The following is a 27,955-nucleotide window of genomic DNA, read 5'->3' as shown; positions in this document are numbered from 1 at the left end:
CCGCTTTGACATAGTTGCCACATGACACATACGCTACATACCAGAAGAAATGCAAACATACAGCCACACCAAAACCTGTCCGTGAATATTCACAGCAATATTGTTCATAATGGCCAAAAAGCATAAACACCCCAAATATCCATCAGCTGATGAATAGAGAAATTGTAGTATTGTCCATACGACACAATATTATATTCAGTACTAAAAAGGAATAAAGTAATGATACACGCCACAAGATGGATAAACCCTAAAAACATTGTCCTAAGTGAAAGAAGCCAGTCACAAAAAGAGAAACTGTATGTTGTAAGATTCCATTCATATGAAGTGTCCACAAAAAGGCAAATCCACAGAGACAGAGGAAACTATTGCTCGCCTAGTGTTGGAAAGAAAGGAGTGGGCTACTAAAGGGGAGAAGGTTTCCTTTTGGGGTGCTGAAAATGTCTGAAAGTCGACTGTGTTGATGGCTGCACATCTCTGAATATACTAAAAACACTACATTCTAATGAGGGAATTATATGAGGTGTGCATTATATCTCAATAAAAGTGGTACCAAATGTAAAAATCAATTCCAAAAGGTTATATAATGATTTCATGACTTATGTGACCTTTTTGAAATGACAACATTTTAGAAATGAAGGTTATCAGGGTCGGGGGAGCAGGAAGGACTGGAGGTGGGTGTGGCTGTAAGAGAGCAACACGGAGGATTGTAAGCTGACGGAACTGCTTGGCATCTTGACTGTGGTGATGAATACACAAACCTACACAGGCGACAACTGTGCAGAACAAACTGCACACAAATGACGAGGACGAGTGGGACTGGAGAAATCTGCGCAAGACCTGTGGATTACATCAATGTCAATATCCTCATTGTGATATTATGTTACAGCTTTGCGAAAGGTTACCATTACAGGCAACTGGGGAGAGTGTATAGGGGATTCTGTCTTTGTTTTTTCCTTACAACTGCATATGAATCTACAATTATTGCAATGAAATTCCAATTTTAAGAAAAGCTGAAATCACAGAGTGAGAAAATTGTTCTTTTCTCAATTTCTCTTCGGATTAAGATGCTTTACCCTTTTCAAGGTGGAGGAGCAGACCTCAGTTCAAATGCCTAGACCAGAGAATCCAGCTACATTTAATAATACACTTCTTTATTTAACGGTGTTCAGTTGTTTATTTAATGTAGATGGGGTGACATAGAATGAAGAACACAGATTCTGGAGACAGTCAGTCAAGGGTGGCAATGCCAGCTCTGCCACTTCCTAGCTGTGTTACTTTGGGCCACTTAACATCTCCGTACCTGAGTCACTTCATCTGCAAAATGGACATGACGGGAGTACCGAGATCATGGGGTGGTTGTGAGTTTTACATCGGTAAGAGTATGTGTGTGCACACATGTATGAGTGCCTGGCACAAAGTTACAAGTCAGTTATCATCTTTGTCTTTACCATAACAAAGATTGAGGAAAAATCACCTCTTAGCAAGTTTTAGAAGCACAGATGCAGCCCACACTACCTCTCAGATTGCGCCACTTTCCCCCTTGGGGGCCCTGACCCGGCCAGGGTGTCCCAGCGAGGGAGTGGGTTCATGAGGCACACACCTGCGCACTTGGTACGGCTGACCAGGGGCGGCCCGGGGCGGCCGGTGCCTCCCTCACCCGGGCGTGTGAGCAGCACGCTGATCTCGTACTCCGTGTCGGGGTCCAGGTGCCACAGCTTGTAGGTCTGCAGGTTGACCGCGTGCACCTCTGCCCATGGGCCGCGCGACATGCGGTACTCAATCTCCTTGCGCACTATTGGCCCGTCGCCAATAATGGAGTTGGTGTTGAGCTGGATGATGAGGTAGGTGGGACCGGCGCGCAGCAGCTGCGGGGGTGCGATGGGAGTGGGGGGCTCTGGGAGGACACAGGGTGGAGGGGGAGCCGACGGATGTTGCTGTGAGGCCCCAGGCCCCAGCTCCGCATCCCATCACACCCAAATCCCCAAGAGCCCTCCCCATCCTGCCTGGACCCTCGCGCAGCCCCCAGGTCCTCGACCAGAACGCTTCTCTCTACCCCATTAAATGCCCAGGACCTAAAGGCGCCCCACTCCAAAGGCTGACCCCTTCCTCACCTCTCAGCCCACTCCCTCTCCCTCTCTTCCCCTTGGAAGCCCCAAGGCCTCGCCTCCAGGGACTGATCGCGTGCCAACTCGGGTCAACCCCAGTCCCTGCAGCCTGATCCCGCCTTGCCTGGCTCAACGCCTTGACCAGGTCGTCCAGCAGGTCCGGCTCCCAGTCGAACTCCACCCCCTCCATTAAGACCTCCCGAGAAGAATTGGGAGTGTCCCGAGAGACACTTCCAGCCCCTTAGACCAAGTTTCGGGTCAGACCCCGAGCCTGTAAGACCCTGCTCCCCAAACCCCATCGTCCCCGCCCTCCGAGAGCGTGCGCGCTGACCCTTGACGATGAGCTCTGCGAAGTTGGAGACGCCCGCGCCGCGCGGGGCCTGGGACACACAGCGGTACAGGTCCTGATCTGCGCGGCCCACTGCGGCCAGCGGGAAGGTGGCAAGGAAGCGACGGTGGCTGATGTGCCGCACGCCGGCCGCGGGCACCAGCGCCCCGCTCTGCCGCTGCCCGAGGAGAGGGGCAACAGAGTCAGGGACGCCAGGGAGAGAAGGTCCCAACCTCCCTCTGACCCGGCCGAAGGGAGTAGGCACTGTCCTGGCCCCATTTAGCCGTCCCTACTACCCACACGGGGGGCACAGGGGGTTCCCGGAACCCGCTCGGCCACAGGAAGCTGCGGAGCTGATTAAAGAAAGATGGTAGCTCTACCTCTGATGGATAGTGCGGTTGGGGGAGCCTGGGGCCGCACCCCGTCCTGGGGGGGTGCGGGCACCCAAGAGGGCAGCGCAGAGCCAGGGTCCGGAAGAGGCCCCCAACACACTCTGGCCAAGGTTCCCGCCCCCCTCACCTGCAGGAGGAAACTCTCCGCCTCCGCAGCTCGGCCTGCGGCCATGCACTGGAAGGAGGCGTTCTGGCCAGCGTTGACCTCCACGTCGCCCAGGCGGGAGAAGTGCGGGGCTTTTGCTGCGGGAATACAGCCGCGGAGTGAGTCGGGTCTGCGCCCCCTGCAGGCAGAGCTGCGAGGGCCCGCACCCCTCACCCCGCACCCCAGTGGTCTGGAACTCACCGCAGGGGTAGCTGAGGAGCAGGATGTCATCTAGGCCCATGTAGCCCCTGCGGTCTGGGGAGATGAGGGCCTCAAACAGCACCTGGGAGAGGCGGGAGGGTCCCCTCAGAATGACACTCCTCCAGCCCTGCCTGGGGAGGCGTCCACAAGAGCCCCTCTCAGCTCTCTCTGCTCCAGCCCCCCCCCACCCCCCCCACCCCCCCCCCCCACCCCCCCCGATCTAACAAGGTCAAGGCCAGAGGTTCCATCCCAATTCTTCAAGCAGCAAAACTCTTCCCAGCCAGACAGGGGCACAGTTCCAATTCACCCTCGAGCCCAGCCATAGACTATTCCCACTAAGAATGACCTCTGATGCTGAACGCAGACTGAACCCTCACTGAATAACCCAGCACTGACCATAGACTGACCCCTGACCTTGACCACAGATTGACTCCTGACGCTGAACAAACTAATTCCAACCTTAGCCACTCACTTAGTCTGGCCTGAAGCGGACACCCCTCCACCCCCTGCCCCAAAGCATAAGCCGACCACAGACTGAACTCAGCCTACCTGATATTCATTGGGCCAGAAGGTGCTGACAGCCATCTCAGCCTGGTGCCACTGGCGGCCGTGGGATCCAGTCATGTTCCAGACAGCGCTGCCCAGGGGGCCTCCATTGACCCGCACGTAGATTCCCAATGTGCCTGGGCTGTGCCCGTCCCGGCTGTACAGGAAGTAGCTGAACTGCACACAGTGGGTGTCATTCTCGCTCAGGCTCTGGAAGATGACGTGGGCCCGCTGGCCTGGAGCATGCTGGGAAGCATTGACCAGCAGGTAGGAGCCTGGAAAGAGAGGAGGACGAGTCAGGAGATAAGGAGACCACGGGGGAGGACCCAGGTCAGAGGGGCACAGAGGGGGGCCCGAATCAAAGGACCCCGGGCATGTGTACCCACCATGAGCCAGGGGTTCTGAGTTCTGGTTCCAGCTCTCATTCACTGGGTAAGTCCCTGCACTTCCCTATGTCTGTTCCCCAAAAGAGAGAGTTGGAGCAGCAAAAAAGCACAAAACCCTTTCTTGCTCCTCATCACCTACAATCACATCCAAACTCAGGCTGATCCAAGGCTTTTCCCCCTGTTCGGAGCTGTCCCTGGAGGCAGGGACTAGGCCACTCATCTCCGCAGTCAAGAGCCTGGCATGGCAAGCCCTCAAAGGCCCCCTCTTCTGAAGTTTCACCCCCACCCCGTCTTTCTACGGGCTTCCCCTTAGATCATTAATAAAGGTGTGTCTGTTTCCCAGCAGCCTGTGGTGCCTCGAGCCTCCACTGTGTCCCCAGCACAGGATCTGAACCCAAGCTGAGTGAACGTATAGAGCAGGTTGCAAGAAAGGACTCTCAACTTCTCTTCCAGCGCCCCCCCTCAACCCGAGTCTAAATTCCTGAGATACAATTCTCTTGGTCTCCAACCTGAAGGAAGGCAGCCCTGCCCCTTCCTCAGAGATGCAGGCTGTGAGCTGGCCTGGGAGTGGGGTGAGGCAGTGGGCCGGCCTCCTCAGGACCTGGCTGAGGGATTATGGCTTCCCTTCCGTGGGGAGAAAGCCCCAGCAGCTGCCAAGGGGGTGCCAGCAGCCACCAAGCGCTGCCTCCTCCTGGGCTTGGCTGCCAGCCAACACAAGCTCATTCAACTCTCGCTCCGGGAGGGCTCCCCGGGGACTCCGCAGAGGCGATCTCATTCATCTCTGCGAGCCAGAAGCCTGTGAAGGCTGCTTCTGCTTTGGTCCTGGTGGGTTAGTACACAAAGCCCCAGGTCCCCATCCCCTCTCAGGAAGGGACAGATCCCAGCCCCCCACAGTGGGCCCTCTCTTGGCCCACTCCAGTCCTCCTCTCTCCTCTCCCTGTGAGCAGCCGTGTGTGTCTCTCCCCACTCAATCTGACACTTGGTTCTTGCTTCTTCCTTCTGCTCCCTCCGCCTCTCTCCTTTTCTCTAGGTTTTTCTCACTTGGCAACCCCCACCCTTCTTTCGTTTACTCCCTTCATCCCTGTCTCTTCCTTCTCCTCTCTCCTGCTCTGTTCCTTCTCTCTCCACCCTCCACGCCCTCCCCAAGACAGACAGCACCAGGAAAGCAGAGACTGTGTCCCCCTTGCTGACCACTGCATCCCCAGGATCCAGTCCAAGGCCCACGTTATTTGCTTAATTTCTCTCTCCCCTTTCTCACCTCTGCTTGGTGTGTGAGAGGCACAGCCCACACAGGGTGGTCAGGCTGTTAGAGGTGAATTCAAATCACCTCATCCCTGCGTGCCAACCACATACCAGACTGAGCCTGGGCCCTGGGGACATGGAGACAGCCCACACAGGGCCCTACCATGGGGGACACCTTGACAGATCACTGTCACACAGGTCTGACTTTGACACCTGAGGGTACAGAGGTCAAACAAGGAGCTGGGAGCCCTGCAAAGGCAGAGACGAAAGCTCCAGGGAGGGCGCAGTGTGGAGAAGGGGAGGCGGGAAGGCCTCCAGGAGGCAATGCCAGTGAGGGAGGTGAGGACTGGAGGCCACGCAAGCCAGGGCGTGGAGGGCATCTCTCCTGTTGGCTCCCACTCCTGTCCCCACCGCTGAGAATCTTTGGTGCCCTTGCCCCTCCCCCGCACCCTCCACAGCAGTTGCAATCCCAGCCATGCTGAGGGCTGAGCCGTTAGACCCAGCCCCCACTGTGATAGGGCAAAGAGGAAGGGGCCCCCAGACTATCCAGCCCTGAGGTTCCCTCAGCAGGCACATGTGGTTCTCACACTACCTTATCTCCTCCCACCCAGCCTTTATCGGTAAGAAGGTCAGTAATTTGGCCTCTACCTGTCTTATCCCTTTATTAACTCCCAGTTGATTCTGCACCCAGAGAAGAGGGGTGCTAGTAATTGGGCCCCTTCAAATACCTCCAACAATAGCAACTAAACATTAATCAAACCCCATGTTATATACTTTAATACCCCTATGAAATGAATTATTCTCCCCGTTTTACAGTTAAGAAAATGGAAGCCCAGAAAAGTTAAGTGACTTGCCCGAGGTCACAAAGCTGATAAAGTGATAGTGCCAGGATTTGAAGCCCATTCTTCACGAAGCTGGCACCAGCGCCCTAGGGGCCATTTGCAGGAGGCCAGAACTAGAATCCATGCACGTAATTCGTCTCCTGGCTCCCCAGTCCAGGGCTCACAATGCGCAAAGTGCCCCATCCTGAAACAGGGGCAGGCACTGTGGAAGTTGGGAAGGATCTGGGGCTTGCAAGAGAAGAGGGGCCCGGGAAGGAAGGGTTCACACATATGCAGCCCCAGTGTCACATCTGTCAGCATCTGTCAGCATCTTCAGGTCCCAGGAGACCAGGATTCAGAGGCTCTTGGGGAGAAGAGAGAGTCTTTGATTACTTGGACCTACACCCATTTCACGGGGGAAACTATATGATGTACACAATCGGGCAGTGTCCAGAGAGCTCCACGTCCACAGTGTCACGTATGTCATCACAAATGCCAAAGCAGAGGAGGCCCAGAGAGTGAGGAAGGAACCCACGGTCACACAGCAGAAGGAGACAAATGGGGAATGGCGGCCGAGAGTAGACTCACCGTGGGGCAGGTCCGCAGGCGCCCGGGCGCCAGGGTGGATCCGCACCTGCTCCCACTGGAAGTCGTCGTGCTGGGCCTGGCTGTACTCACAGGGCACTGCTGAGTCACTTGCCTCCTCGAAGGTGCAGCCGGCTGCAAGGGCGGGGCCTGGTTAGCAAGGCCAGGACAAGGCTGCGGGCCAGGAGGGCTCCTGGGTTACCTCCAGGTGCCCCCCACACTGTCCCCTCCCACCCAGGCCCACCCACCTCCACTCCCTCTCCTCAGGCCCTCCCCTCACTGCGCCCTCCCACGAAACTCTCCCTCCTCCACCTCTCCCTCTACCAAGACCCTCTTTTCATTGGCTCCTCCTGATGCCAGGCCTCCGCACAATGCCCCCGCCCCCATACTTTCCAGGACCCCCTACCACTCAACCACCCATCAAAGACTCTCCTGGCCAAAAACTAGTTATCATCGCTGCTCTATCATTACAGCCTCACAACAACTCGTGACAGCAGGACTGGAATTACCCCCATTTCACAGAGGCGGTAACTGAGGCCCTAAGAGGCAGAATGACTTCCTCAAGGTCACACAGCCGGTTAGCGACAGAGAGGGGATTTGAAACGAGATCTCCTGACTGCTAGTCAATGTCCCATCGCCCGCCCCTCCAACTCCACAGAGAGGACAGACACAGCGGACCCCAAGACTGGCAGGGTCATGAGTGACCTACACCAGCCCTGACAGTACCTCCCTAAAAATAACACTGGCGACAGGCTTACGACAAGCCCTGAACACTTCCCACGCAGACTCGCACTTAGGCCTGGCCTTCAGAGGGAGTGCCACTATCATCCCCACTTGACGGACGAGCTTCGGAGTTTCAGTCATTGCCCAAAGTCACCCGACTTAGGTCTCTGCCTGCAGGAATGCGACACGCGAAAGCACAGTCATGTGTGGATAGGGCACATGTATGAGTAGAAGAAGCAAATTCTCATGATTCGGAACCGGTATTTGCAGGTTACATGAGAAGAAGGGGAAGGAGGCAGGCACTGAAGTGGACGCGAGACCTCTGGCTGGCAATGAGGGCCGTAAATCTTAGCTAGCTCATCCAAGCCCAGAGATGGACACCTGATGAACACCACTGGATCAGAAAGCCCCTGCACCCACTGCCCAGCCTCAGCGTTCGCAGTCCCATCGGGGCAGTTGGAAGCATCTGAGACCTGGCATATGCCTGAGCAAGGGGCAAGGAAGCAGGCACAAACGCGCCAGCCCTGGGTGTCTGCAGGAGACACGTGAGGCGACTGAGGCTCCGAGGGGTGGAGGGTTCATCCACAGTGTAATGTGGTAGGAGGGTGAATGGGCTTTGGCATCAGACTTGGGAGTGAATCTTGACTCTGCAGTTTGCCAACCCTTGTGACTGTGGGCAAGTCACTTCTCCTTTCTGAGCCTCAGTTTCCCACCCACACATGGGTTGCTGAGCATTCAGTGCAGGGTCCACTTAGCACCATGCCCACGGCACATGCAAAGAGCAGCTCCTCACACGTGCCGCTCGAGCCTACGTGAATAGCAAGCAGGATCCGAACCCACGTCGGTCGGTTGCCAAAGTCCACATCTCCCACCAAAAAAGCCTTCACTAAGACAGGGAGCAAACCTGAGCTGCTTCCCAGGCTCAAGAAGAGGAGGGAAGAGAAATAGACAGCAGTTGGGGCGTGAGTGCCACATGCCAGGAACAGTAGTGACTTTGCACACGCAGCCAGCGACTTCACGTTAGGAGGCTCTTGTTTCATCCACAGCAGGGACTTGCTGGGTTGTTATGAGGATCATGTAAAGTGGCATATGGAAACACACCCAGCACAGCCAGGCACAAAGGGGCTCGCCATTGTTGGGGGGCTTTCCTTTCCTCTTCTTGGACCCTATCAGTGTGTAAAATGATGAGAAGCGGGCATGAGGCTGGCACAGAGTGCATGCAAGGAAATAACAGAAGCCTCTCTCCAGAGCTGGGGCAAGACCCAGGCTGAGCTGTGTGCCCCTTTATGTGAAAAGCCCTGGTCAGCATCATGTCCTGTGGCCGTGGGAGGTGGATTTTAACCCCATCAGTGCTGGGAAGGCCTCAGCTCTCCCGTTAGAAAATGACCCACAGTACAGCACAGAGAGAAGACATGGCCAGTAGGGATGGTCAGGGAGGACTCCCTGGAGGAGGGGACAAGTGAATTCATTCAGCCTGAGCTGAGTCTGCTCCTGAGGGTCTCAGCCAAGGCCTCCCTGAGGCAGAGGGACTGCCAGGAAGGGAAGCCCAGAATTTAGAGCCCTAATTAGGGCTCAGGTTCTTCCTGTTCCTTCACAAGTAACACAGCAGCTGCCTCAGATGTCTCACCCATGGCCCTGGAGTGAGCCTGAGAGTGCTGGCTCCCTCCTTCACGTGCTGCCAGGACTTCCAAACTGACTGACCTGGTCCCCAGAGGGACCCCCAGACCATCTGACCTTAACCAGAGTAGACCCCAGACTGACTGACCCAGGTCAGTGACCCCACACAGGTAGACCCGAGCCAGAGTGGCCCACTGTCACCCAGCTGACTGCCAGACCATCTAACCTCAGCCAGAATGACCACCAGACTGACTGACTGACCCCACACCAACTGACCATGGCCGGAGTGACCCACAACCTCTGCCAAATAATGGACCCCAGCCAGGATGATGTCCCCAGCTGATTCCATCCAGGGGACCCCCTGAGGCAGAATGACTCCCTCTCCCTGGCCCGTGTCCATCCCCAGTCCTGTATGTCTGAGCCAGGCCCATTCCAGCCACAGCCCTTAGTGGGTAATGTCCTCAAGGAAAACCCCACCCACACCTCCCCCCCAGCTCATGCTGAGATGGGAACAAGCAGCCCTCCCAGGCCCTGGGAAAACCCCCATGACCTCCAGTCTGGACGGCTCAGAAGCCTAGATCCAAAGCCAAGTCCCAGCTCCTGCCAGAGACCCAGCTGCTGCTAGGGGCCACCAGCCCAGGAGGAAAAAAACTAGATCACACTTTGGGTTCAGAGCAAGAATGGTAGCAGGGAATCCCTCTCAGCTCCACCGACACAGGCACGGGCACACACACCACCACCACCACTAGGGGGCTGCCACTTACCCCCGTGACTGCCTGCACCAGGGAACCCTCACAGTAACTCAGAAGGTGGGTGCTACTGTTATTCCTATTTAACTTATGGAAACTGAGGCCCAGAGAGATGAGGAGGCTTGCCCGCAGCCACACCTTCAGGTCCAGAAGCTGGGCCTTAAGCCTCCTATTTCTATCAAGAAGATAAGACACAAACAAAACCAGGCCCTGGGGTAGCACTGGCCACAGGTGTTAACTCAGTGACATTCACGGGCCATTGTTCACGGACAGAACAGGGCACTGCCCAGGCTGGCACCACTGGAGGCACAAGGCTGGTAGAACCGCCCTGCCCGCAGACCTCCCAGTATGAGGGGGGGTGGCAAATGAGAGGTCGCCAGGGTGGGATCTGAGAGAGGTGCAGAGGAAAGGTTCCTGGAGGTGGGTGCACCTGAGCAGGGCCAGGAGGGATGGGTGCCGTTCTGGCCAGCAGAGCTGGGTGGAAGGGCGTGTGAGACAAAGGGAGGCAGTGAGTGAACACACAGTTCGTCCCGGCACAGAGAGGAGCGAGTGCCCGAAGCAGCCGGGGATGAGACTGGAGGGAGGGGTTAAAGCTACATCAGGGAGGCCTTGGTGCCAGGGTGAGGGGTTTGGCCTCCTTTGAGTTGGGAGGCCACCGGCGGTGCTAGAGCAGGGAGCTCCTGGATTCTGCTGAGACGAGTGGTGTGTTCTGTAAGCCCTGAGGAGGCAGGTGGCTTCTCCAGAGGGCACTACAGGATCAGGAGCACGTCACGCCACCAAGGGGCTGGGGGTCAGCTGTCAGGAACTGCTGAGGAAAGGGCCCTCAGTCCCCGTCCTGGATGCAAACATCGCACACTCCAGCCTCACTCAGAGACGCACAACACACGCACACGCACGCGCACACTCCCTTACCCCAGCCTCGTCCGTCTGAGCCTCAGGGACCCAGTCTCCACTGCACTAGGGACGGGAGAAAGCCAGGCCCCTCCCTGTCTCTGCCAGGACGTCCCTGAGAGGGCGGGCTTGACCAAAGCAGGACCACCACAAGCTCCCCCAGCCTCAGCTCAAACCGGCCCAGCCACATTCCTCAGCTAATCTCCCCCGTCTGGCAGGCGGTTGCCTGAGCAACCGTCAGCCACAATTTGGGAAGGCAGGAGGATGGTTTATCCACATCCGGCTGGGCTCGGATGGGGTGATGTAAGGGGCAAAGTAACCTCTGCGGGAGGAGCCAGAGTGTGTGGGGGGATCGGCCCTGGTGTAGGTCTGGCTGAGGGTCTCCGCCACCCCCACTGCATGTGTTTCCACGTGCTGAGGCGTGTGTGTCTGTGTGTGCGTGGCCGTGAGAGCGACAGCCTGGTACCGACTTACAAGTCCTCAGGCAGGAGACCCGGATCTAACTCCTGCTGAGCCTCTAGCACCCCGTGTGACCACGGGCAGGTGGCTTGCCCTCCCTGAACCCCTGCTTCCTCACCTATGAAGTACAAGTGGGGAAGCAGGTCACTGCCGACTCTACCTCCAGAACGCTGAGCCCGTTTGAGTGAGCACACACATGAGCGTGAATGGCATGAGGGCAGACAGATGCCACGGGGCAGAGGCGAGAGTGAGTATGGCTGTCTCCCGGAGGGGTCCCCCGGGCGTGTGCTGTGAGGGTGTGGGTGTGCAGGGGCACACTTACGTGCACATTTAGTGATATGCACGTGCCTAAGGGGAAGGTGAGCTGCATGGGGGGGGGCGAGGAGAGTTGCGCATGTCTGTGTGTGCGTGTGCGTGTGTGTGTGTGAGCACCACAAGCACGTGAGTGCAGACTCTCCTCCCCACCCGGCAGGGAATGGTGCTCTGGGCCACCCGCAGCTGCCAGCCACCACCCGGGGCTTCTGAAAGCCCTAGGTGAACAGAGTTTGTATGTGATGAGATCTGTGTTCCCTTCAGTTAGTCAACAGAACACCCAGTCCCCAAGGGCGGCCCCAGGAGAAAGAAAACTCCTAGAAGATTACAAAGTGAGCGCCAGGGCCACACCCAATCCCAGCACAGCCCTGGCCTGGGAGCCCAAACACCACCCCAGGGACAGCGCAGGCCTATGTCATCGGCCAAAGCCACACTTCTACTCCAGGCAGTGCCCCCCCAAACCTGGAGCCAACACCGGCCTGGACACGCCTGGACATCCTTGCCCACCCCAGCCTATCCCAGGTTCTCCACCCCAACTGGAACCCCCACCTCCTCCCTTTCTGAGGTTAAATCCCTAAGCCCTGTGCAGAGTAGACGGTCAATATGGTCCCCGAGAGTCTGACCCCGACCAACCCCACCAGGCTCCAGGCCCATGCATGACCCCAGCCCAGAGACCCGACCCTGCCCACTCCACTGCCCTCCTTGTCCAGTCCGTCACATGCAGGCCGCAGCCAGTGCTCTCTGGAGCTGCCCTCCAGAGCCCTGAAAAATTGATGAGCAATTAATTAAGGGCAGAGCTGGCAGCAATAGTCCACCTTCTAATCACACAGGCTTCAGCGTAGCTGCAACCAGGAAGGTCAACTCAAAGGCCAGCTGACTCAAAGGCCAGAGATACAATATCCTTCATCTCCACTGAGGCTAGAAGGAAGCCAGCTACAGAAAGGGAAACAAGCCAGACCCACTCCCCATCTCCCTGACCAATAAGCACCCCAAATCCCAAGGTTAACAGTAGGGCCGATCTATTGGCAGTATAAGGGAAGGCACGGGATGGGGCCAGACTCCACAGAGAGGCGGAGGACCGAATGGAGGACGGTGCTGTGCAGAGGGACAGCAGGCCAAGAGCACACAGACCCCTGCCGTGCAGACCCCCGGTGTCATACAAAAACACAGTGCAGAGTAGAGAGGCAGAGGGCTGTGCACACGCCGTGTAGTGGGAAGATCTACCCTCTCTAACCGTCCCGTGGAGGGAGAGGGCTATGTGGCCCCACAGCGTGGTGTGCTGAGGGTGCGAGGCCACAGCTCCACACTGCGCCGAGGCAGAATGCAGTTATTCAACGCAGGGGAGCAGAGCGAGCGGTGTGAGCAGACCCCAGCCCAGGCACCTGGAACAGCATGGCCCGAGCGGTCAGCACCACGATGCCGTGTAGAGGAGCCGAATCCATCGTGGACATGACCCAGAACCTCACAGAGGCACAGCGCACCAGTGCAGTGAGACAGGTGTCCGGGGGAATGCCCAGGTGCTAAGTTCAAGCCTTACTCGTTCTCCCTCTGCAGACGCCAGCACGGGGCCAGGCACATGGTTGGCGTTCCATGCACCCTACGAAAGGATGTGTCCGGTGCAGGCATGCAGACAGCACAGAGATGCCAGGAAGAAAAGGACGTGTGTGGTGCAGAAGGAACTGCTGGGTGTGGAATACAAGCTCGACGCAGTCCCAAGCAGGGTAGGGGTAGACACGAGGACAGGGGTACACTGTGGCACAGTCCAGCCCACAAAAACCCAGGCCGCTCCCCAGGCCCAACACAATGGCCCCACGCTGCGGTATAAGTACAGACCCCTGAGCAGTGTGCACGGAGGGGAAGAGGGGCAGAGGGGCAGAGGAGCAGAGGGGCATGCAGTGACGGCGTTCCATGCAAAGATGCTGTTCAGCTGGGGCTGCCAGCGGAAACCCAGGAGAGGCCACCAGCAGGCACCTCAGCGGTCACACTGAGACAGGCATGGGTCCCGGGGGCAGCGTTACAGAGGCAGTGGTGCACTGGGAGGGCTAGGCCAGGCGCAGGCTCGCACCCAGTGCGGTTCAGCGCAGAGAAGCCATGTGATCTGAAGACGCAGTGTTGTGGTGGCATGCCATCTGTTGGCACGGCACAGTGGTGCATTGCTAGGAGCTCTGCCCAAACCCTAGGAGAGTCCACAGCCCAATGCAACAGTGACATCTGAGAGAGGAATACGGCCCAGACACGAATGGCAGTGCAGCTGCAGGGTGGAGGTGCAGCAGCTGCAGGGTGGAGGTGCAGACCACGCAAAGGCGGGGCCTACAGACGTAAGTCCAGTGCCGTGCAGGGTCCCTGCACAGTCCCACAGCGCAGGGCCGAGATGCGGTGCAGTGTGGCCCAGTCCTGAGGGCCTGGGTCCAGGGACCTCAGAGAGCAGTCCAGGGCCATGACGCAGCGCAGTTATCAGTGTAAGGCAAAGGCGTGGCCCACCGCAAAGTGGGAGGGCCGCACATGCTCCCCTGTGATGCCCCGGGAGCAGCAAGCCCAGACCCCTGGAAACGCCTGTGTCCAAAGCTCAGTCAGGCTGAGCTGGCTGCCCCATGAGTCAGGAGCTGAGGCCTCGTCTGCCCTGCAGGCTTCCCTCTACCCCACCCCCCAAGCCCCAGCATCTTCCACCCCAGTGACTCTCCCAAGGCACAGGATGAACCGCCGCCGCCCACAGGACGGCAGCACACTGACGGGGTATTTATCCCTGAGCCGGGTCCCAGCTCACTGGCAGGCAAACAATGAATTCAGATTTTGCTAAAAAGCTTTTGGACAGTTAAGCACATCCCCTGGCCCCCAGCCCAAGGCACAGCAGGGGAGAGACAGAGAGGGAGACCTACTGGGTCAGGCACCAGCACAGGGCGGGCAGCAAATGGGATGAAAAGCACAGTGGAAGTGAGAGGCCAGCCAGCCCCCAGCCCTCCCGCTGGTCACTGTTGGCCTCCCCTCCCCATGACCCCTCCCTGGCCAGGACTTCATCAGAAGCCAAGAACACACATAATAACAGCTACCACGTGTAGTGCTTACTGTGGGCCGGGACCTGTTCTAAACCACACACGAGTGCACACACACACACACACACACACACACATCCTCACAGCAACCCCAGGCAGCGTGTTCAGTAACTACCGCGCCTCACCGGTGAAAACACTGCAGGCCCAGAGAAGCCAAGTAACTTGCCCGAGCATTGAGCGGCTAGCAATGGTGGAGCCTGGATAGAGCCCAGATGGGTTCTGCACTCTAGGTAAAGCACGAATTTACACACATGCACAACCACAAGGGTGCAGCATACCCCCCACACACACACACACACTGACACACACTCTTCTATAATCAACGCCAAACCTCAACGACCTCTCTAAGCCCTCTTCTCCTCATCCCTTCTGATTCACCACGAGGTCCTGGGGTCAGCACCCTGGGATCTGCCAAGACCTCCTGAGTCATAACCACCCCTCCTGTGGTGTCCTCCCGAGGGATTCCCCACTCTGCAGGCAATGGCGGCCCCTGCCCAGAGCCAGCCAAGGGGGCCTGCCAGACCCCACCATGAGTGTCCCCTGGAGCCCCAGCTCCACCTTCCACCCCCACCGAGCCTCCCTGTGTACCCAGGGCTCACACCGATGCAAACACTGAATGGCACCTGTCATGGACAAGGCCCTGGGGACAGGAGACGATAGACTCAGCCCCGCCCTCAGGGGCTCCCAGCCTAGTAGGGAAGGAGACAGAAAACTAATGCCGCACACTGTCACAGGGGCATTTGGGGGAACTCTGACCCACTGTCCTGGGAGGGTGTCAGGAAGGCTCTGCTGGGGAAGTGACAGAGCTGGACACTGAAGGCTGAGCAGGTAGGCAGGCCCTGGCAGGTAAGGAGGCCCGACATATCCAAAGGTGGAGAGTGTGAGAGGGCCTGGGCAGGGGCTGGGATCGGCACCAGCCTGGCGAGCCTGGAGCACAAGGTCTGGAGAGGGAGGAGAGGGGTCAGGGAGGGCAGCCATAGCATAAGGCTGTCACAGCAGGCAGGGGCTGGGCCACGCGGGGCTGCGCCTGCCCATTAGGGTTAGGGTTTTGTCCCCTGGGTGCTAGAGAGCCCTGAGGCCACGGCAAGGCAGCATCCTGCATCTGCCTGAGAGAAGTCCTGCGGGTCCCAGGGCAACGGAGGCATCGGAAGGCTGGTGGAGGATTAAAGACCAAGGAGGGGCTGTTGTGACCTTCCAGGCAAGTAATGGGGGAGCAGGGGTCATGGATTCAGCCAAACCTTCCTCAACAGCCACTGAGCGATGATCCATCCAGACCCATTCCACCCCCTCAGGTGTCCAGGCCTGCCCCCCCAGACCACGCTGTCCACAGAACCTCCCGCTACCTTGGAAATGTCCTCCGCCTGCACTGACCACTACAACAGCCACTAGCAACACACGACTCTTGAGGACTTGAAATTTGGCTGGTGAGACTAAGGGACTGAATTTTTCTTTCAATGAATCTTAACGAACTTAAATTTAATAACCACGTGACTACATGGCCACTGTATTAGAGAGTGCAGGTGGAGAGCACTTCCATTATTGTCAGAAACTTCTGGAGGATTGTGCCGCTCTAGACTGACTAAGCTCAGAGACACAGAACCGCTGGGGCCTCCTCCAGAGGCTCCTGGCCTTGGAGTCTAAGGGGAGATCAGGAGGCAAGCCCCAGGGAAGCGGTGTCACAAGCTGAGCTGGCACAGTCCCAGTTCCTGGTCCACAGCTGGGCACAGCCACCAGGACATTCCCCAGCCAACTCACACACACCCCTTTCCTGAAGACACACACACCTAAAGAGACAAACAGACACCCGACCCCCAGGCGCCCCACGGGCAGACTCACAAACACGGGTAGTGCAACACCTGAGCACCCGGGGCTGGATGCAGAGATAGCCCGTACTCAGCTGTCAGAGCCTGCCTGCCTCGCACCCCGACACCCAGGCTGGACGGCCCCACAGATGGACGCGACACAGAAACACTCCTGCACCGCAACACCCACGGACCTGAGGACTCCCCGACTTCTGGACACACCCCCTCCAGACCCAGAGAGGCTGGGATCGCCTGATGACAGCACGCCCTGATCCTTCACATCCTGGCACTGGGAGACCCACAGGAGACACTGACACACACACCAAAGAGCTCCGCATCCAAACTCCAGGAATTTAGCACGTCGATACCCAGACACCCTAGCCTCAGGCTTGCCAAAGCTCAAAGCAGCTGGGTGCCTCCCTACTCCAAACTCAGACCCTTCCACACAGAGTAACCACAGGGCCAGACACCCTGACAGGCCACACACATGTCCTGTGCCCGGGGCTGGAATCATACAGCCAGTCACACACACACACACACACACACACACTCCCCATTCTGACTGTTCAGATGCCAGAATCACACCTGCACACACCTTAGGGGGCCTCGTCCCTCCTGCAGGGGTCGCCACAGGGAGCAGTTCTTCCCACTTCCCTCAGGCTCACAAGCAGCCAGGACAGAGGCTGGGACCCCACCTGCCCACTCCAAGATGGGGGATTGAGGGAATCGCCCCCTCCCTACTCCTCCCCAGGCAGTCCCGCTGACGCTGACGGTTGGGACACAACTGCCAAGGCCTCCAGCACAAAGGGCTGTCCACTGACACGCCTGGCCAGCTGCTGGGGGTGGGGTTGCCTGGAGGTGGGAGGCAGTGGGGGGTGCTGGGGGAGGGGCTGGCAGGAAGCGACCTGCTCCCTTCCTCTCTGCCAGGGACTTGACCTCCCTAATTCACAGCTCCCAAACGACACTCTACGTGGCCTGTTCACACACAACATCATCCCCCAGCAGAATATTCCAGATTCCTAGAGGGAAACTTCCCTACTTTCAGTGGAATCACTGCGCCCCCATCTGGCACCTCCAGCTCAGAATGTGGCCCTCTGGACTTCATTCATTGTGTCACGCCACATATTTGTCACTCAGCACGTGGCCGGCCGGCCTCGCAGCGGGCCTCGTGCCTGGCACTGAGGATTCAGAGGGGAGCTAAATACTCAGTCCCTGTCCTCGCACAGCTCGTGGTCTGTAAAGGAAAAAGAACCAATAAACTGTAATTACAATAATTACAATGGTATAAAAAACCTGATCAACTCCTCCTTCCCTTCCAAGGCTGGAACAGGGAGTAACGAGGAAGACTGCAGGCAGGATGTGATGTCTGAGCTGGGAACTGGAGGAGGGGAGGGTTCACCAAGAGAAGAGATGGAGTTAGAAAGCGCAAAGGTGCAGAGAGGAGATAGAGGGCAATGGGCATTTAGGGAATACTGATAAGTGGGTCAGACTGGCCAGAGCAGTGGACAGAGAGGCAAGGGGCACAGAATGAGGTGGGGCTGGACAGGCAGGCAGGATCTAGAGCAGGCAATGAGGCCAAGGGAGAGGGACTTAACCTTGAAGGCAATGGGGAACCTTCAAAGGGTCTCGACCCAGGGCTCCAGACTTGTATTTCATTTTAGGAAGCTCCCTGGCACCATGGAGGGAGCAAGGGAAGGAAGAGGCTGGAGCCTTCCTGCAGGTGAGAGATGGCTGAGGGTGGAGAGATGGGGATGGATGGGAGATCCTGGGACAGGGTGAGGGTAGGACGCATCGGGATGCAGGGGGAGGGCTTAGAGGACGGCAGGGGGTTGAGGAAGGGAGGGGCACAGAGCACCCCTGCAACTCTAGCTACCCCAGCCCTGCAAGTCCAGCTTAGCTGACGAAAGCATGGAAGGGCGGCAGCATGCCTGGAGCAAGCAGGGTGCCCACCCTGGATTTTCTCTGACACCTGAGCTGGGCAGGAAGCTGCCCAGGAGCTCGGCACCCCCACTCTGGCCATTCTCACTGCCACCTGCAGAGTCCCCTCCCCCAACCCCAGGGAGAAGAGCCAGCTGCCCAAACAAGCCTTTATTGCCCAACCTGAAACCACTGGGCAGCCTCTCCCTCATTCCTGCTGTCCACAACTCTTGCAACAAAAGGCCCAAATGAGCTAGACTGCAGAGGAAGAAACGGGCTGCCAGATTCCCATGGCTGAGAGACCTCACCACCCAGACTCAGGAGGGGAGGGGGACACAGAAGGCATCCGGGGACCCAGGTTGACTGTACATGGATTGGGGGGGCAGGGCTGATCCCATCCCTTCTCCTAAGAGCTTCTGGATTAAGCTCTAACAGTAAGCAATAGCTACAAGGGTGCCAGGAACTTTAGAAGTGAACTGACCTGCCCAAGGTCACAAGAACAGCAAGTGGTGGAGGCAGAATTTGAACCAAGTCCCAGAGCTTCATATCCCAGCCCCAGGGGCACTCTGCAACAGCCCTCAAATCCACCATTGGCTCCCTGGCACCCACAGATAGAGCCTTCCGTTACAGTCTACCACATACCATACACCATTATGATGATGCCCATGAAGCAGACGAGGAAACTGAGGCCCGAACAATGGAAGTAATTTGCTCAAGGTCTCACTCCCAAAACCTCAGTTCTTGACAATGGTTCCTGCTGGTGGGAGTTGGGGCAGGTAAAGATTCTTGGAATCAAGGTATAGGTGATGGGGTGGGGAGAGCGTATTACCCCTTGGGTTTAATCTCTGCGCGGGCGGGGGGGGGGGGGGGGCGGGGCAGAGTTTCTGCGGGACTAGGGAGGGATTAGGGAAGGTTAGGGAGCGAGGTCGACTTGGCATCCTCTCAGGCCAGGCGAAGGCAAAGCTAAAGCTGTGCGTTAAGGCCCGGGAGCCTCAGAGCTAGTTCCCAGGGGGAGCCAGAAGCCTGGGAGCAGCATTCCGAAGGCCTGAGAGGACGGCGGGACCCTGCGCTGGATCCCGGAGAGACCCGTTCTCAGAGGCAGGCGGCCAAGAGCAATCTCTCTCTTGGGGCCGGGCCGAGGTGGCTCAGGCACGTGTTGATCCGGCATGGTGCTGATGATCCCTGCCCCGGGCCTCTCCCTGTTATTCGGTGCCCTGGGTACCAGGCTGGAACCGCCCAACCAGTGGGAGTGGGGGAGGCTGACGCCCCCGGGAGGCGGCTCGGTCACCCCGCCCCAGAGGAGGGGTCGGACGCAACTCCACGGGAGGGGGCCACCGTCTGGGATCCCAGGCCTCAGGGTGGGATGTGGGGGTTTTCGGGGGCGGGGGCGCACAGACACACACACACACAAACACACAGCCGACACACGGTCCACAGCACACTCGGGCCCACAGACACAAGCTCCAGATACACGCGTAGATATCCGATCACGCACACACATACACACACACACCAAAGGACGCCAGACTCCGAAACACACCCAGAGACCGCGCGATCACACAGCAGACGAGCAGAGAGACTTGTGCACGCTCTCACACCCGCGAAGGTCCTGGCCGGCGGGGAGACAGCACAAAGTTAAGGAGTCGACCAAGGGAGTGTCCCGGGAGACCCCGTCGTCCTCGGTGCCTCCAGCGAGCAACCGGAGGGGGAGCCGTCCGGAGGCCGAGAGCCAGGCCCTGCCCTCGCGCGGACGTCGTAGCTCCGCACGGGCCCGGCCCCCCACTCAAAAGCCCCTGCAGTCCCAGCCCTCCCTGCCGCCCTTCGCGTCCATCTCCCGCGTGGGGCTCTCCCAGCCGCCTGCCCGGCGCCCTGCAGCCCCGGCGCCGACTCGGATCAGCCGCCCGCCAGCGCCGCGTGGAACTTGCGAAACAACAAACGGACCGACATTTCGGAGTCGGCGGCCGCGGGGGCCCCATTCCTCCCTCCTGAGCCTCCAGCCCGGCCTGACCCGGGAGGGGCGGGGGAGACGGGCGCGACAACTTGTTCCGGGCCCGCGCGCCACCCGCACGCGCGCGCACGCACACACACTCACATCCTGCCACTGCCCCTCGGGCGGCCCCGGGCCCCGGGCACACACTCAGCCACGGCCCAGGCGCGCACCACACTCACCACATTCCTGGACACGCAGCCAGCACGCACGGACACACTCGCACACTCACATCCGCTCCAGACTCGCTCCTGCACACGCATTCCCGGGTCACTTGGCATTCCCTCGGACCCACGCAGCCCCCGGTGGAGCACACCACCAACCCCAGACACTCCCACACGCTCACAGCGCACGGACACACACGTTCCGGACCCGTTCCCACGCCTTCACACACGTACACGATCTCACAAGCACACACACCACACACGCGTTCTCTGATCCACACGCGGGCAGAATCCACAGAGCACTCCCGGTCACACGTATAACACAAACACACAACACATGCTCAGGCACAACAACCATGCCCTGCCACGGCACACAACATGCAAACAAATGCAACACTAAGCAGATACAACTCCAGCCTCACAAACTCAGATGCACACACAACGGCACACAACCGACTTGGCTGCACAAACATTACACACAGACAGGCACACAGCCCCTCTGTGCATACCCAGTGCCTCGATGCACACGACATTCGCTCCGACAAACTCGTGGCCACGCAACACACACAGCGCCTTTTCTTACACACACAACTCATGGATACACAACATTCGCAGACACAGAACACCAGGAACCCAGGATCGCACATCCAACACTCAGACACACACGGGGAGCAAGCTCGTAATGCCCGGTCATCCCAAACTCACACTTTCTTCCGAGCTGCGCCACGGGCCCGGGGACTCCGCAGGGCAAGCTTGGTCCGACCGACGCGCACTTACCTGCCGGAGTCTCGGTTTCGGGCGCACAGAGCTGGAAGGTGAGCGCCAGGACGAGAGCCTGGGCACGGGCCATGGTGTGCCGCCGTCTGCCCCCGAGCCTGGCGCGGGGGGCGCCGCCGGAGCCCAAGCCGAGCCCGAGGCAAGCTAGAGCCCGAGCGAAGCAGCGCGGAGCGGACCGGGACTGGCGCCGAGTCCTGAGCGGGAGCCCAGGCTAGCGGGGCGCTGACGTCAGTCCCCGCCTCGGGTTCCGCGGTCTCGAGGCGCCCCCTGGTGGCAGCCCCGGGTTCTGGCGTCGGATCCTGTCTAAGGCTGCCTGGGCGCTCCCCTCCCCCACTCCTGCACCCCACCCCACCCCTGTTCCCTATCCCGCCTGGAGGTCCGGCGTGGGCCTGGACTCCACGCGACTCTGCACTGAGCGAGCCAGCACCGACATTCTCAAGTGAGCATGCTCACGGTCCACTCCTACCGCTCACACAAGGCTCTCAGGGACAGAGACCCAAAGAAACCCGGCCTCTCTGTCCCGTGTGATGCTTGCATCCCCTCTACCCCTGCCCCTCCAAATGCGCACTCATGTATACCTTGAAGGACAGGAAGCTCACTGCCTGCCAAGAGCTGATGGTTGGGTCTTTGGAATGTTAACTTTTAGAGTTGGTCATAGTATTCATTGTCCTTTTAATGTCAGTGGGATCTGTAGTGATGTTCCCCTTTCTTTCTGATGCTAGTAATCTGCGTCATCTCTCTTCTTTTCTTAGCCTGACTACAGGCTCGTTGACTTAGTGATCTTTTTAAAGAAACAGCTTTGGGTTTGCTTGGTTTTTCTCTATTGACTTTCTGTTTTCCATTTCACTGATTTCTGTTCTCATTTTTATTATTTTTCTTCTACTCCCTTTGGATTTAATTTGCTTTTTTGTTTTTCTAGTTTCTTAATGCAAGAGCTTAGATGGTTGATTTTAGATCTTTCCTCTTTTCTCATATGTACATTTGGTGCTATAAATTTTCCTCTTAGCACTGCTTTCACTGAATCCCACACATTTTGATAAGCTGTGTTTTCATTTTCATTTAATTTTCATTGAGTTCAAAATAGCTTTGCATTTCTCCTTTCACTCGTGTGCTATTCAGAAGTGTGTTATTTAATCTCCAAGCATTTGGGGGGTTTTACAGCTCTTCCTGTTAATGATTAAAGTTTAATTCCATTGTGCTCTGAGAGCAATCATTGACTGAGTTCTAGTCTTCTGAATTTGCCAACATGTGTCTTATGGCCCAGAATGTAGCCTATCCTGCAGAATATTCCATGTGAGCTCGAGGAGAATGGGTGCCCTGCTGTTGGATGGAGTGGTCTACAAATGTCAGTTATATCCCGCTGATTGATATAACACTCAATGCTGTGGAGTTCCACTAAGTCCTTCCTGATTTGCTGCCCGGAAATGTTCATTTCTGACAGAGGGGTGTTGAAGTCTTTGACTAAAATAGTGGATTCATCTATTTCTCCTTGCAATGATGGCCTCCAGAAAGCGCTTCCTTTTCATTCTGTGAAGCCCACCTCCCTCAGGGACTCTCATTGGTTTTAGTCCACTCTCTGGCCACACAGAGTATTGTTAGGGCTTCCACCCAGTATAAACCCTTGTACGATGACCACAGACTAGTTGTCCCTTACTGTGTAAGACCAGACACCTTCTATGTGTTCAACCCACATGGACTCGCTCAACCCTCAGCCCTGCTATTCCCACTACACAGCTGAGAAAATTGAGACACAGAAATAGAGGTGACTTTTCAAAGGTTACGCAGTAGTAGTATATGCAGCAGCACCAAGATGTGAATCAAGGTCATCGAGCCTGAATTGAATTGGGGCTGAGACCTGCCTTTCATCTGGAACAAATCAACAATTACTGCACACTGATTCATTTATTCAACATTTGCTATGAGTCCAAATGTACATATAAAACAGACAAGAATCCCTACGCTCATGGAGCTTATATCCAATGAGAAAACAAGGAAAATAAACAACCAAAAGCAGCAAATTCTCTCGTCTATGGGACAGTGATATACCAGAGAAATGGGAGAGAGGAACCGTGAGGAGAGAAGCAGGTAGCGGCAGTTTTAAACAGAGCACCTACTATATGACATATTCATTATTTGTGTCCACCCCTAGAACATGAGCTCCCTAAGGGGAAGGACTCTGTCTTATATTCCAGTGCTTGGTATCTGATGTAGTTAGTGCTCAGTAAACAGTGAAAGAATGAATGAAAGAATATAGACATTGTCCTTGCCCTCATGTGGCTTACATTTTAGGGACAAAGACCAATATCAAACCTGCAGTAAATACATAATTACAACCTGCGGTGTGTACTCTAAAAGAAATTAATGGAGTATTGTGATAAATAGTTGGAGGGGTGGAGGGATCTACCTTAGTTAAGACAGTCCAAGAGGGATTCCCTGAGCAAGTGACGTGGTGACATTTGAGCTGAGCCTGCAGTATGAGAAGGAGCTAGCCTCATGCAATCCCTGGCGAGAGACACTGCAGCCAGAGAAGACAGCCTGCGCAGAGGCCGAAGCTGGTGCATCTGAGGGGCAGACAGGCCAAGGTGGCTGGAATGGAGTGAGTGGGGAGGAAAGGGGAGCCAGGTGCATCTGTAAAGGCTGGGAGGGCCTGCAGGTCCCCCAAAAACTATGGGGCTTTAGGTTAAACCATAAGAGCAGTGGGAAGCCATTGAAACATAAAGCAGAAAAATTAAAGGTTCTGATCTCTGTTTAAAAAAAAGAAAGAAAGAAAGAAAGAAACGCTCCCTAAGCAGCCAAAGGGAGAGCTGGCTGAGGAAGTGGAGACCCCTGGAAGCAGATGGATCTAACTAGGTGGTCAGTGACATGAACAGTGCCTAGCAGTTCAAGGCGTATCTAGGCCCTTCCTGTGCACTGCCTCCGCTGCCTGCCGCCTCCGCCCTGGGGCTGGCACCACTGAGGTTGCCCTGGCCGGGAGAAGGCAGGACTGAGGACACCTGGGCTCTTGGTCTCCTCTCTGGTGAGCCCTGATGAGCTCCAGGCTGAGCCAGGAAGGGGCCAAAAAGACAGCAGGCAAGGACCAGAAGCAGAGAATGAAAGAGAGAGTCATAGGGAGACAGATAGAAGCAAGAAAAAGGTGATAGGGCCCTGACTGGTGGTGGGGTGTGGTCCCACAAAGCGATAGGTTGACAGTTTGATTCCTGGTCAGGGCACATGCCTGGGTTGCAGGTTCAGTCCCTGGTCAGGGCGTGTAAAAGAGGCAACCAATCAATGTCTCTCTCTCTCTCTCTCACACTGATGTTTCTCTACTTCTCTTTCTCCCTCCCTCTCCCTCTCTCTCTAAATAAATTAAATCTTTATTTTTAAAAATGGAGATAGGGAAGAAATGGAGACAGAGAGATGCTGCAACAGAGAAGAGACAGAAGCTACTACCCAGAAAGTGAAACTCAAGGAGAGAAATCTGGGAAACAGCAGGAACCACCAAGAATGCTGCTGTTTGCAGATAACTCTTACAGGAGCCTCCGAGAGAGGTACACCATGGATTCTACTTTTTTTGGATGTGGAAACCAAGGCTTGGAGAGCACAAGGCACTTGCCAAAGGTCATACGGCTGGTAATTGGTGGGCCCAAGAGACAAACCCGCACCAACTGATTCCACACCCCTCCGCTCTTTGTGCTGGAGAAGCCTACAGGGCAGGGACTCTGATGGAAGGAGAAGGAACACAAGCAACAGGTGGGCAAATAAAAAGAGAACATTCTGCTTTACTTGAAAAAGGCTATAAACTTCTCTAACCCTAGAGAGAAGAGGGAAGGAAGAAGGAAAGTCCTGCCCTGAGTGACCCAAATCTAAGGAAAAGGAGACAGCACCCCAGGCAGGGCCAGACCATGAGGAAATTCGATTACTTTCAACTCATGGAATATTTATGACACCGACCCTGTGCCAGGCCCCATATTGGGTGCTGGCGTCATGGAGATGCACCCAAAAGCGTTCCACTCTTGCCTGGAGGGGGAAATGGGCACATAAATAAATGAGAGGCTGTGTCTGAAAGGCCGTAACACCTACCCAGAGAAAACACAAAGGCAACAGGGGTTGACTCAACCTAGGGATTCAGGAAATGACGTCCAAGAAATAATGAGTGAACCTGGAGTTTCCCAGATAGGCAAGGCAGGGAAAAACACATGAAGCAGAAGGAGCAGACTGAATACAGACACGAGACATGGAAGTTCTGAGAAATGTGGGTATCGGGTACAGTTGGATCATGGGCTGCATGGTCCAACAGTACCAGATAAAGTCAGTGTGGGAGACAGAGTGCAAAGGCCTTGATGCAAGCCCAGGACTACTGGACTTGACCCCCTAGATCAATGGTTTTCAAAGTTGTCCCTGGGGGGACCCAGGTGTTCCTCCGGCCAAGTTGAGAGGTTTTACCATTGCATTAAAACCAATCACATTTTTTCTAATTTGCAAGAAGGGAGATTAACTCCAATGAATGTAATTTTTGTATTACTTTAAGGTGTGTTTCCTCCATACATTTTTCTGAAGGCTTCAGTAAATGTCAGTAGTGTAAGAGAATGACAGAATTGCATAGAATCACAGTTTTGTCTACAATTTAAGTTTAATATATCAATAGAAGTTAGTGGTGTTTTACAAAGAACTGTAGCTTCTGGTTCTCTCTAAAGGAATTGGAGAGGCAGAAAAAAGGGAAGGGATCTCAGTCAGGGAGAAGCTGTTGCCACAGTTATAAGAGCTGAGGACCTAAACAGAAAGTGAAGGCGATCGGGTTGGAGGGGACTGAGACCAGCCCCAAGGAGGAGAACTGCCAGGCAGCCCACAGAATTGAGAGAAGCCAATTTTGTAGGGAAGATAATGTCAACAGCTCAATGTCACCTAGGGAGTCTTACAAGAGAAGTCGCCCTGTGTGTCACTGTGAAGATAGAAGATAAGCAAGACTGGGAATTCGTGTGTGCGCACGTATGAATGAGTGCAGATGAGTGCAGTATGCAGCCAAGTCTTTCCCCCATCATGGGACGCCAGTCTTCTCTATAATAAAAGCAAGTACAGGCCTTGCCAGTGTGGCTCAATTGTTTAGATGTCGCCAATTCAGTTCCCCATCAGGGCACATGCCTAGGCTGCAGGTTCAGTCCCCAGTCAGAAGTGTATAAGAGAGGCAACCAATTGATGTTTCTCTCTCTCTGTCTCCCTTCTCAAATCAATATTTTTTAAAAAGCAAATACAAACACTTTTTGAGCATGTCCTATGAGCCAGACCCTAGTCTATATGTTTTGCATGTGATATCTCTTATTTAACCTTCACAGTAACCCCCTAAAAACATTCATCAAAAGCTTCCATGCGCCAGGCATTCTTGTGCTAAGTGCTTCAAGTGAAGTGAATAATATCTCACTTGATCCTCACAACAGCCTTGAAACAGAGGCTATTATTTCCTTCATTTGAAGATAAGGAAATGGAGACACACAGAGGCCAAATGACTTGTCCAAAATCACTTTGAAGTGGTTTTAGAAAGTGGCCGAGCCAGGACTCAAACCCAGATTGGCCAGGGCCCGGCACCTGCGCCCTTCATCATAGCATTTTGCTTTCTTCTCTTCCTCAGAGAAAAGGCTCTGAGTCAAAGAGCCTTGGGTCAATAAAATCCAGGGAAAGGGACTTTTCCTTATCCTTCAAAGCCCTGGCTCAGTGTTTCTCAAAGCCTCTCCCCTGGGCCACCTGATCGGAATATTCTTAAGAGCTTGTAAAAAATGTACATTTCTGAACACCTCCCCAAGATTCTAACACAGCAGGTCTAAGATGAAACCTCAGGGGCTTTTTGTGCATATTGAAGATTTAGAGTCACAGAACTGGCTCCAACAGCACCTCTCCCCAAAACCCCTCCCCCAGCGCCTTCCCAGACACCTCTCTCCTTGCCTCCAACGGTGCCCTCTGTCATGCTCTTAACATTCACCTGGGATTTTTGTTAAGCTCATGTCTTCACTCCACCAAAAATATGATCTAGTGTCTTCACTGGGCAAGTCTTTTTACAAAGCACTTCCATCGTCCCACTTAATCCTTTTCTACGCCGAGAATTTTCAGACGGGGCCCTCCTCCTTGTGAACCCTCCCTTACATCTGAACACACAGCGTTTTACAAGGCGCTCCCCCGACCACAATAACATTGTTCTACTGTTTCATCCTATCCGCACAACTATCTTGAAGGAGAAATATTCTCTCCCATGTTCCTAGGAGAAGACAGACTCCGCATTTCAGTCATTTGCCCAAGGTTCCCAAGCTAGGAAGCGGCAGGGCTGGGTTTAGAACCTAAACTTCTAACTCCAAAGCCAGTACTCTTGCCTTCATATCAGCTTACATGTACTCTACTCAGTGTAGGGAACTCAGCCTTGCCTCCCTGTGCTATTAGAAGATAGTGTGGATTAAATGAGATCATGCCTTTAATGGATGGGCACAGTGAGCACTCTGTAAATGTTGGGGAGAAGGAGAAACTGAGCCCAGAGGAGGAGAAATGTCTTCCCCAAAATCAAACAGCAGATCGACGACTGCAGACATAGCTTTAGGCCAGTCTCAGGCGCTCTTTGTTGGGAGATCAACTGTGGCAGGCTGGAAATCTTCGCTACTCCCTCAAGTTCCCCCACCGTGTAACCCGCGCTTCCCACGCAGTCTCACCAGGCTCCACCGCGCTGGCGGCGGAGGAAGGGGACGGCCCTTTAAAGGAGCAAGGGGCGTGGTCTCGAGGCGGGGCAGGGGGCGGGGCGCC

General features: G+C 55.8%; 1 protein-coding gene across 2 annotated transcripts in view; it reads right to left on the bottom strand.

The window, feature by feature from the left end:
- PTPRU (protein tyrosine phosphatase receptor type U) overlaps positions 1-21,398 on the bottom strand; it is a 76,846-nt gene extending 55,448 nt beyond the window's left edge. Inside the window, exons 1-7 of one of the 2 annotated variants that reach the window (XM_045190753.3) lie at positions 21,200-21,398; positions 6,755-6,886; positions 3,721-3,992; positions 3,172-3,253; positions 2,953-3,068; positions 2,437-2,611; positions 1,601-1,894 (exon numbers count right to left, since the gene is read on the bottom strand). In XM_045190753.3, coding sequence (XP_045046688.2) covers positions 1,601-1,894; positions 2,437-2,611; positions 2,953-3,068; positions 3,172-3,253; positions 3,721-3,992; positions 6,755-6,886; positions 21,200-21,272 — 1,144 coding nt within the window. In that variant the 5' untranslated portion in view covers positions 21,273-21,398. Of the gene's footprint in view, positions 1-1,600; positions 1,895-2,436; positions 2,612-2,952; positions 3,069-3,171; positions 3,254-3,720; positions 3,993-6,754; positions 6,887-18,913; positions 18,969-21,199 lie in introns of those variants that run through there. The other variant, XM_053921168.2, reaches the window with a different exon arrangement.
- Between the last annotated feature and the right edge of the window lie 6,557 nt (positions 21,399-27,955).

Source organism: Desmodus rotundus, chromosome 3 (assembly GCF_022682495.2).
Source record: "Desmodus rotundus isolate HL8 chromosome 3, HLdesRot8A.1, whole genome shotgun sequence".
Lineage (NCBI taxonomy): Eukaryota > Metazoa > Chordata > Mammalia > Chiroptera > Phyllostomidae > Desmodus > Desmodus rotundus.
The sequence above is the reverse complement of the archived record's forward strand: the minus strand, read 5'-3'. Positions and strand labels throughout refer to the sequence as shown.